Raw genomic sequence first — 11,177 nt, forward strand, 5'->3', positions numbered from 1 at the left:
GACATTTTTGCTTGCATTGGTCTTTATAAAACCAACAAGACTCCCAAAGCAAGTCCCTAGCTAGTGGAAGGAAAGCAAACCCTCAGTCCCATGAAGTTTGGTCAGTCTTGTGATTTGGGAGTGGGGGCTGACTCCTGTCTTTAACATTCACTGCTGACGGTGCTGAGTTTTGAAGCATGCTGTGATTTTTCTGCAGCGGGCATAGGAAGGCTGCATCATCTAGACTGAGGTCACTCTGGGAGCCAGGACTCCGGGTTCTCATCCCATCTTAGCGGTGACGTCTCTGGCCTTGCTGAGTCGCTTCATTTCTCCATGCCCGTCTCCCCACGTATAATTAGAACTCCCTCCTCGCTGGCGCGGAGCGAGGCACGGCTGTCTCTTCCGCGTGCTCCGCGATCCTTGGGGAGCAGACGTTTTGGTGCGGTGTGCTATTGTTGCTTAGAGGCACAGGGAGAGGAATGGCAGCAAAATGGGTCAGGGATGGCAGGAGCAGGCAGGGACCCCTGAGGGAGCTGCAGACAGATCTGTGCCTCCCCGGGCTGGGCAGCTGCTGAGGCCCCTTGATTAAGCCTGTAGTGACGTATCTCTGTCTCTTGTGGCAGCTGGCTCAAACGGCCTCTGTTAACTGCATTCCAGGTGCTCCAAATAGTTTTGTGGCCTGCCTTTTGCTGGCAGGCAGTGCTGCTCGTTGCCCACTTCCCTGCCCGGAGGCTTTCTTGCTGGCTGCATCTGTGAGCAAAGGCTCAGCAAGGTCCAGGCAGGGGACGGGCCAGGCGAGCAAATGGATCTGGGCTGTCCTGACCAGAACACTTTGGTTCCTTCTTCCTCTGCAGGCTGTGCTGCCAGCTGAGCTCGGTCTCTGCTGCACCCAGGGGCCCGTTTCCTTCTCTTCGCTCACAGCATTAACCATTTGTCCTGCTCCTTCCAAGATGTTTTCTGTGGCTGCCTCTCAAATGGGAAGCACATGGAGTCCAGCTTTGTGCAGTGCCTGGAACAGCCAGGCTGGCTGGCTGGGCCTGCGGGGCTGGTATTGGTCCAGTTTTGGCAAACCCAAGGCCCTGGACCTGTTTGCCGTGGAAGTGACTGCTGAGCGCATGCCTTACTCTGGAACTGAGCTTCAGGCCCTCTATTTTATGCTCCAAAGAACTAATCCAGCTTCAAAATTTAATGAGTGTTTAAATGTATTGTTTTGGACTGAAGCATGGGTCTCAGTTCTGTGCTTGGCTTTGCCTCTCATTTAAGAGCTCAACGGCAAGAGAGGCACAAAGGGAACTGGAGCATAACAACCACTTTTATTAGTCTTGCAAACCTCAGGAGTCATGCTACCCTGCCCAAGTGCCATCTCCTGGCCTTGTGCCCCGTAACTAACCCTCTACAGGCAGGGAGCTGTGTTTGAACGGCACAGAGACCCTGTTTGACCTCCCTGTGCGTCAGTCATTCTCTCTTAAATGGGGTGCTCCCTTGTAGGGTGGCTGGGACTGCTCAGATCCACTTTCTTCTGAACCGAGAGATGGACACCACCCTGTTATCTTTGCCTTTTCCCCTCCCTTACCTCTAAGACCACATTAGAGTCTGCAGCTGGTAGCCTTTGCCTAGTATCACACAAATGTTGTAAAGTAAATTGGACGCAGCCCTCCTAGGCAGCAGCATAACCAGAGGGGTGTGAGTAAGGCACCAGCCCCAGCTTAGAGGAGGGGCAATGGTGGTGGTTGCTGCTCCTATCCAGGGTACAAAAGGTGCTTGTTACACCTCTGGGGCCATATCCAGTACATCTGCAGCCTCCCCTTGCTTAGATGCAGCATAGTTGAAGTCCAGGAAAGAATTTGGTTGTGCAGTGTTTGAGGGCAGGGTGAGCAGGGGAAGTAGGAATGAAACAAATGTCTCAGCATTTGCAAAGCTGGCAGGGGGCTGTGAAAGCAGGCTGGACCCAGCACTCTGGGCAGGGCAGCAGGTGGCCGTGAGGGTCATAACAACAGCTGTCCTGGAGAGGCTGGCCTGCCCACAAGCCCTGTGAGTGTTAATAGGATGAGAGGCTGTGCTTCTCCTCCTCCTCCATCCAGCTGGCTTCAGCACATTAGTGTCTCGGGGAAGGGCTTCTAACGCTCTGCCAGGAAATCCAGACAGGCCAAACATTATAATGGCAGAGGCTCCTCTGCCTCAGATACAGCTCCGGCTGCCTTCACAGGCCGACTAGCCAAGAATGGTGGAACCTCCATCATCATTTAGCCCCTTGCTTTGCTTGTCTCCAAACCCTGGCTGAGGTCAAGTGAGCTGAGATTTTTGGGTCTCAAATTGGTATTCCACACCGGGGAGTTTATCAGTGTCGCAGGCTGCCAGTCTGGGCCCTGGAGAGGCTGAGGGGTAGAGCAGCGGAGCAGGGAGGGTGGCATGGAAGGTATGAGGAATTACCGGTGCTGTACAAAGGCTGATCCTTCCTAGGTCTGGTTAGCACTCGTGCCCAAAGGCTCTCCCTGCAATGGACTCCAACGCAGAATCCTCTGTACCAAGAATAGAGCTCGTACAACCAAGTAGGTCGTTGTGTCGACAGCTGTCCAAATAGACCCAAGCCATTCTGGTAGGGGTAGGGATGCATCTCCAGACCTGTTTGGTGGGTTTGCCTTCCAACTAAGGCTATTTTGGGAAGTCAGTGAGAACACCGCGGATGCAGATGTGGGTGGGCCATGGCTTGATGACAGTTCTGCTGCTTGGGAACAATGGTGACTGTACCCAATGGAGAGAGCGGCTGTGCTCGTGCCCTGTATTGTTCCCAGCTGCAGAGGAACGAGGCTCACGTGGTCGGGTGGTTGAAGTGGGGAGGGCCCTGGCACCGAGATTGGGTGACTGAAGCTCGGATGTGGTTGGCACAAAAAGAAGCCAACTTGAGGAGAATGTGTCTGTGGGTTATAGAGTCACTGTGTATAAAATAAGTAAAGAACAATGGCTTGGCTCATGATTTAAGGCTTTTTTCCCTGCATGCATGAATTTCTGGGGGGGCACAGTGCCTTGGATAGTCACAGGGTTTAGGATTGTCTGATCTAGTAGCCGTTCCCAAGCACAACAAATCATCTGAGTTTAGCTTTGTTGCCCTCACAGGTACAGGAGGATGGATGGCCATTAAAACCTTAAGGCAACAGCATCATTTGGCATAAACCAGCATTGCTCTGATCACCCTGGAGCTACAGTGGATTACAGCCACTGAGGTGCTGGGTTAATATTTCCTGTGCTAATGTTCCCCCTGCTTAGAATGGGCACAGGCTTTGTATACAGATGGCAACGGACCAGCATAGTCGTTCTGGAATAGCTAGTCCAGCGTGGTTATCGGAGACATAGCGAGCTCTTTCGGTGCCCCGAGCAGCGTGGGGTGAGAGGGTGGGGAAAGGGGGCCGGAAGCACACCTGCTAGGATTTGTGCCCTGGGCAGCTACAGGCTCCAGCTGGTGTCCAGGATGCAGGGGGTAGAGCCAGGTGATCCCGAGGGTCCCGACAACTACTGGGAAGAAAGTGTCCCCCTAGGTAAGGAGTTACGCCTCTTTCTGGCCTTGCTGCAGGCACTTCTGAATGCCATGCTGGGTGAAGATCTAACACCTCAAATTTGGTGATGAAGGAGGGAGGAGCACCCCCCTGTCCTCACCCTCTGCTTTTTTTTCCTGAGCTCATAGCTAAAAGGACCCTAGAGTGTCCCTGCCTGGCTCTCTCCCACACCCAAGCTATAAAGCTGCTGGAGTAACAGCATCCATGCCAGCACCCCCAGACCTCTCCCCGTAATCAGCACTCGGGGCTTGTGCCCCCCTCTCTCACCTCTAGTTAAATTACAGAGTTACTCCCCATATGGAGGTGCTATTCCAATAAGAGTGCATTTATTTATTTCTTTGTTATTGTTTGCATTTGTTCTGGGGCTGTCCGTGGTGCAGGGGTCTCGGAGGGGGCTGGCTTACAGTCCTGCCAGATCATCTCTTTAAGGTGTGTTGAATGCTTGAAGTGGGAAGCATGGGTGAAGAGAAGGGCTGAAATGGGTTCATGTGAGCAGTCAGGATGAGACCCTGTGCTACTTAATAGGTCCGGGCATTTCATGGCTCAAGGGGATGGTTCTCCAAGGGGATGCTTCCCCACAGTTGTTGCTTTCTTGCGCAGTGCAGATAGGGGAGCTGCAGGGAAATGGCTGGTAGCTGCAAGCAGTAGCCTTTGTTCTCTCGCCACAAACTACCCCCCTCCAAAAATTGTCCATTCTGCTCACTGGCATTCGCAGCTCCTAGGTACCACTGGAGCTTCGATGGTAGTCTGGGGAATTGTTCCAGGAATCCCACCCCAGTGTCATTCTTGAGCAAAGCAATTGAGGGGATACTTCTTGGATGGCTGCTCAAGGCTGGGGGTCCCAAAACTATTCTACAGGGAAAAACAAATCAAGTCAGATTGCTAGGTGTTAATCACCCACGACTCCTATTAAAGGACTCAGCAGCTGTGACTTTTCAAGCATGAAAATTAGGGTATAGAACAATTCTGCATCAGCTGGACCAGATGATCCCAGTGGGCCGGGTCTGCTCAGCCTGCTTTGATCCCTTGAGAGGGCAGAAGTGCCCGGAGTACTGGTGCCCTGGCTTCTGTTCATGGAGAAGACACCTCTGCGCGGCGTTCCTGAGGGCTGAGCTGGGGCCTCCCTGAAACGCCTCTGACATTCTTTCCAAGGCCGTTCATCAGAGAAACAGCTCATGAGGTGTCCCACCCAGCTCCCCTCTTTCCCCCCTAATACGGGCTGGGAAAGAAATGAATGGAGACTCAAAGGGAGCTTCCATTTTTGGAAGCGTGGACCAAAATAGATGCAAGTGTATGTGTGGAGGGGGAAGATGTAGGGCGTGTGTCCTGTCACTGAGTCAGAGAGGCAAACAGAGCCCAACTGGCTGTGAATAATGCACATTCCCCACTGATGAGACGGCTAACCCAGTTCTGGGCTCTAGGTTACATACCAGATTCCTGGTGTTGTTATAAAACAATCCTTAAAAACCCAGTGCCCAGTTCTGCAAGGGGAAAGCTCTTATTTCTGGTCTGTCTCTTCTATCCACGTTCCTGGCTGCATTCATTTCACAGAGCCCTCACAGCCATCTTGCTCTTCTCTGTCTCTTCTCCAGCTTGACTCCTCAGCCCCTCTTTCTCATTAAACCCGCTTGGCAGCTTTTAATGGCTCTACGTGCGCACGTCCCATCCTCCTGCCCTTTGCACAGCCAGCAAACTATAGCAGCTTCAGAAGACCTGTCACTTTGAATCAAAGGTGGGAAGCCAGAGGAGTTGGGAGTGGAAGCAGGAGCTAGGAAAGCAAAGTTGGTTGATGCTGACAAACTGTTTCAGCCTGTTCTGTAGGACAGCTGAGACGTTGAGAGAAGAATGCCTTCCTGACGCGTGTTCCTGAATCTGGGTGCTCGATAGTGGGTGTGGATGGTGGGATGGGCTATCTCAGGAGACTTGCTTTTGGAAGTAGAAGGACAGTGACCCTCTCCCTTCCCCTCTTCCAATGGAGAATAACCTGGTCAGGGCATGGAGTGCGTCTCTGTCCCATATTCCACATTAGGGCCTATTCTCAGGGCTCTCTGAAGTGCTGAGATTTCAGAACTGACCCTACAGTGTACTTTAAGATTGGTGCACCTTGTTCCTTTGTGGCTTTTAACTGCTGATCTCAGCTCTGCCTTTGGAGCAGAGACTGTGGACTTGTTTCTTTCAGTGGCCTCCAAGGGAGCAAGGGTGAATCTTCTTCCTACAGTCCATTCCAGGCTTCCAGAGCCGTACTTTTGTACATTGATGGTTACTCTGCTGACCCCTGCACTGAAGGAGAAGTGATGGTGGAGAGTGGGTGATGGTGGAGAGAGGGTGATCGAGATTGAGTAGGCAAGGACATGGGACTGGGAGCAGAGAAAGAAAACAGGCAGGTGACTGGGATTAAAACCAGTGAGGTTGACAGGTCTAATGAGCAGTTATAGTAAGGGCATAGGCGGCAAAAGGCCAGGGCTAGTGGAGCTTAGCTCCCCCACCAAACTCTTTGCCGTGGCTGGCAACAGCAGCAGCGAGCACCACCATCCTGCAGTGCCCGGCTCCGCTCGGCATGCAGCTGCTCCTTCACCGCTGCATACAGCACTGGTGTGTGCTGGCCCCACCACGGCCCTGCGGGATGGGGGGGCAGGGGTCAGATGGGGCTCAGCCCCCACAAATTATATTTTTCCCCCACCGCTTATGAGAGAGGGGAGCGCTTGGACTGGCTGGGCAAAGACACTGGAACAGCGAGGTAGGGAAGGTGCGAGGACAGTGCCAACGTGCCCCATCTACAAAAAGTGGGTGATACCCTTCTTCTCTCAGGCTGTTTGCACAGATGCATTCATTAACGGTTGTGAAGCACTTAGATAGTGTAGTGCAGGGCACCATGGAAGAGTCCGTGAGGAGACTGTTAATCCTGCCTTCAGGGCAGTGTTTGACTAGAGGCAACTGTTTCGGCAGTGTGACATGATTAGTGTCAGCTCTTATACGCACTTTCCATCCCCGCATCTCGCAGCACTTTACAAAGGAGATCAGGGACACAGAGCCTCAGAGAGATGACAGGACTTGCCCAAGGTCACTCATGAGGTTGGTGGCAGAATCCCAAACTAAATCCAGGTCTCTTGAGTCCTGTTTCAGTACCCTGTCCACTAGGCAACACTGCCTCTGACTGATGTCCCAGTGAAGGCCTTGAGTAATTTATGTGGAGCTCGTACCTAAGAACTCTTCTTTTCTTTTCTCCAGGAAGACGATCAAGACTCAGAAAGCGAGAAACTGGTAGTGAAGGAGCCTGAACCTGATGATGGTGAGTGCTGGGAAAGAGCAGGGGTGGTCAGGCTGCTGATGTCCAGCTTTGGTTTGAATCCAAAGCTTCTGATTCCTGAGAGTGACTGGGGCGATGAGACCAGGATTGCTTGGGCGCCAAAAGTCAATATGGAGAGTAGTTGGGGTGGGGGAGGGTGCTCACACTGTAAAACCCATCTCCTCACAACCGCTAGAGATTAGGGAGCATGTCATGTTTCCTCCCCACCCAAAGCCAAACATCCTGCAGATATGTGCAGCGCACCAAAGGGGATGGAGCACGTTCTCTCTGTTCTGGGTCCTCTTGCTGCTGACTCCAGTGGCCATAATGTTACAGGGTGAATATGAGAGAGAGGAGATAAGATAGGGAGGACGGAGAACTTAGCCATGAAAGCACAGACCTGGAGAGTCCGACTCGGTGAAAATTAGGCTGAGGTTGCTTGCTGCCACTTTAAACTCCCGATCGTGGCAGCTGGCAGAGAGGGAGAGCTGCAGGAATGCTATGGCTTCCCATTCCTCTCCCCGCAGGGCCCTGCTCATTGTGTGTCAGGCAGAGGCTGGGGTGGGAGGATCTCTTCCAGCACAACGCTGGGCTCCTGGGGGACCAAAGCAAGGCTGTCACTTGCTATAAATACAGTCCCTGGTCAGGAAGGCCTGGGAGCTGTGGAGCCATCACCCTCTTGGGGGACAGCAGGGGGGAGGGCTAATCCCCACCTCCGAGCAGCTGATGCTGGCATTGGGCTGGCTTTCTCCTGATTGCCGGGCTGTTAATTTGTTCTGTTAGTCTGGGAGTCAGCGAGCACAAAAGCAATAGCATTGCTGAGATCTGCAGCGGGGAGGGAGGGAGCAGAGATGAGGATCAGGGTGAGCCAGGCGGCTGTTGGGTTCAGCCATGCAAAGGATGGAAATCTGGGTAGGTGCCAACTTGGGGAGCTGGGGATGGGCACAGCTGCCCCCACCCTGCTTTTAATTCTGTCAGTCTGCCTGTGGCAATCCAGGTTTCCCTGCTGCCTCCTGCATGCCTTCTCCATACCAGGCCTCCTAGGCACTTCAGCTTCACCCTGCAGCCCACTCCCCCTCTTCTAACAGACATACCACACTGTTTACAGCAGGGCAGGCTCTTGCCTCCGGCTTTCAGCCCAACACAAAGACAAAGCTGGCTGAAAAGCACTTGCTGGGCCCTGGGGGATCTCCAGGGGGTTTAGCTAGAGCCGTGTTTAACTGATTAGTCAATTACTTGATTACAAAATGATGAATTGACTAATTGGGATGACGAGAGAGGAGCCTCGCTTGCAATATAACTAACCAGATGGTGACAGACCAGTGTGTACATCTTGACAGGAGGCTATGCCCCCTCCAGCAGCATGAGAAACACCATTATGCCTTCCAGGAAAGCCTCCACCTTGAGGGGGTGGGGGAGGGAAGTGATGAAGGGGGTTGGGGGTGGCAGAAGGGAGATAGGCCTCTTTCCTCTGTCCCACTTCCTTGCTATCCTTTTGAGGCTTTGTCACAATCCTTCTGGCTCAGGAAGATTACAGTTAATACTTACGGGTAAACTTTCATCCTAGCAACGTGCTTGCAAGGAAGGGAAACGGGTTTTCCATTCCATCACAAGGCAAGCACGGAGGAAACAATCTAGCACTGAAAAAACTGGCCCACCTCACCCAGCGTCATGCAGCTGGATGGGTGACAGAGCTGGGAATCGAACCCAGGTGTCCTGACTTTCAGGGTGGGCATGTTTCAAAAAGCCAGGGTCCCTCTCCTCCAGCTGTAGACAGCACAATGAAATGCATTCGCATCTCGAGCACGTGAGGCTGTGTGAGGGAGGGAAGGGGAAATTTAGGCCAATATTACTGGGGAAAACCCCTGTCTCTGCAGAGCTTTCAGTACTGGGAGTCCTGATGTACCTCAGGAAAGTGTTGGGCTGTGCTAAGGATGCTGAGATTGGGATCAAGGAATCTGGGATGGACCAGCCCCATTGCTTATGCCCCCAAGCCCTCTTCTGCCTCCTAGTGAGGTTGAGTTATGAGCCTGTCTCTTGGCCATAACGGGGCACACTGGTAGACTGGCTGAGGTTTCTTGCTACAGATCCAAAGGCATGAATGTGAGCCTTGCTCTGAACTTATGCTAAAGGCTGACCCAGCTGTGAACTGGTGGCTAGTTGTTTGGGCTGTGCTGTCAAAGGTGGCTGGATGTGATGTCGGTATAATGGGCCACTAGGTTCAAGAGAGCCTTTGAGCTGTTGGCTATTGGTACTCCTGATTTAACCAGCTGCTGGGGTCAGCAGTGAATAGCATGAGGCTCTTCCTTTTGTCTCTTCTCACCCCTTTTGGAAAAATAACCTGCGCTTTCGAGCTGGATGTGCTGCGTCAGCCTTTGCAACACGACATACTCTGAATGGCTTCTCCTCCAGGCCCTCTGCTGGGCAGTGCCAAGGTCTGGCTGGGGGGGGGTGGCGGGGTGGCTTTTTTTGCTGGCATTGCTCTGTGTCTGGCCAGCATTACAGCAGTAGATCAAAGCTCGAGCCTTGTCCAAGCTATGAAAATATTATTCCTAAATTCTTTTCCTTGCTGCCTGCAAGAGCCTCAGGCAAACATTAACAGAATACTTGGGCTGGGATTTTCAGCCCTAAATCCCTTTGGCTCCCGTGAAAATCCCAGCCCTGGAGACTGATGAGAATGACTAAGGTGTTCGCCTCTCGGCTCTGTATTTCCCATCCCAGAGCTGGTTGGGTTTTGCTCCCAACAATGTTCCGATCACCCACGCAAGCATTCAGCCTGGTTTGTTCTGTGTGTTTCCAGTGATTTATACTTTCCCTGCAGAGCTGGCTGCAAGGTAAGCGTGTTTTATGAACAGATTCATTTTTTGTTTGCTTTTACATTTTTTGGCAAACTTGTTCTGAAACTCTTTGTTTGTGTGTTTTTTGTTTTTCAAGAGGAAAACCAAATACAAGCCAGAACCCAGACAGGTTTTCAATTTGCGCAACCTGAAAGATTTTGAAGTCCAGACTTTTGTTTTGGTTTTCCCTCCTCCCTTGGTAAAATGGGAAAAAAGGAAAAGAGGGATAATCCCATTCTGCCCTTTTTGAATTCCTTCAACAATATTGAAATAACTGCTGGTTTCTTCAATTTGTGTCCTGAACTGTGTCACTGGGTGCTATTAAGGCATTTCTGTGCAACATTACTGAAGTGGTAGCATTTCAAAGCAAGTGATCCCCTTATTTGGTGCTAGGCGGGGAGGCAGGTGATGTTGTGGGCCTTATCTTGAAGCCCTTGTTCTTGCCTAAATATTGCCCTAGACCTCCAGGCTGCTATTGATTCCCTTCACTTTTAAATAATTCAGGTATTTTAATGGGCTCAATAAAACAAGTGCTCAGGCTGGCCACTGGCTTGCATCTAGTAATAACCACAAGGTCTCGCTTTGTTAGCCAGCTAGCTTTTTATTCCTTTAATGCGTTTCCTGTCTTTCAACCCCATCAGAGCAGCAGCTGGCGTCTCAGAGTGATTATAATAAAATGGATCCTCCCTGCCCCTGTGAGGCAGAGAAGTGCTCCTAGCACCATTTCGAAAGGGTGCAGTGTGATTTAAAGGCCACGGCCCGTGCTCATAGCCAGGATTAGAGCCCTTGTCTCGTGCATGCCAGGCTGGTGGCCTAACCACACTCCCCCATTCTCCCTGCTTCCTTCCCAAGAATAATACGATATGCGAATCCCCAGGGAGTCAGCAGGTTCTTGGCTTGAGACCCAAGGTGCCTGGGAGGGCAAGCTGTCCGGGAGAGTTAACCTTGAATACAGATTCCTTTTGTTTACAAAATGATGGGTAGGGAGAAAATTATCCGGCAAACCCAGCATCTTGGCAACTTGCAGATACTGGGGGAGGGACACGCAAGGCAAATGCCTTTTAAAACAAATCTTTCCACTGCTTCGTGTAAGTAGGTCACTTCATACTCTTACATATTTTGCAGTGCACAGGAAGAATTACGCCTAGAATTTCTAATGCATTTTCTGGAGTCTGTTTCCAGTCTGCAGAGAGAGCCCCTGAGATCTGCAGACTTGTTGCACTTCCCTGCAAAGCCCCAGCGCTGTCTCTGTTTAACAGCTGTATGTGGGCCGGCAGATCTGACGTCTGTTTATTCTTTCAGATAGGCTGGTATTTGAGCTGCGCTTTGGGGAGGGAAAAATACAACCCCCACTTCTTTTTAATCAAGAAAAGCTTTTAAGGATTAAGACTGCCTTCCTTGTCACATACGTTAGTGTAACTTCACTGATTTTAGTGAAACCACTCTGAATTTGCACCACAGTACGGAAAGGGCAAGTTGGGGCCCCGTTTTGTGAACATCTTCCAGAGCAATGACCAGCAGAAG

The 11,177-nt window shown here is 51.6% G+C and overlaps 1 protein-coding gene across 1 annotated transcript in view; it reads left to right on the forward strand.

Moving 5' to 3' along the window:
• Positions 1-3,445: 3,445 nt before the first annotated feature.
• MXRA7 (matrix remodeling associated 7) overlaps positions 3,446-11,177 on the forward strand; it is a 44,256-nt gene continuing 36,524 nt past the window's right edge. The window contains exons 1-3 of the mRNA XM_019501598.1: positions 3,446-3,512; positions 3,850-3,959; positions 6,759-6,819. Of these exons, the coding sequence (XP_019357143.1) occupies positions 3,446-3,512; positions 3,850-3,959; positions 6,759-6,819 (238 nt within the window). The remainder of the gene's footprint in view (positions 3,513-3,849; positions 3,960-6,758; positions 6,820-11,177) is intronic.

The sequence above is a fragment of the Gavialis gangeticus genome, unplaced genomic scaffold, assembly GCF_001723915.1.
Source record: "Gavialis gangeticus isolate Ggan-Ray unplaced genomic scaffold, GavGan_comp1, whole genome shotgun sequence".
NCBI classification, from domain to species: domain Eukaryota; kingdom Metazoa; phylum Chordata; order Crocodylia; family Gavialidae; genus Gavialis; species Gavialis gangeticus.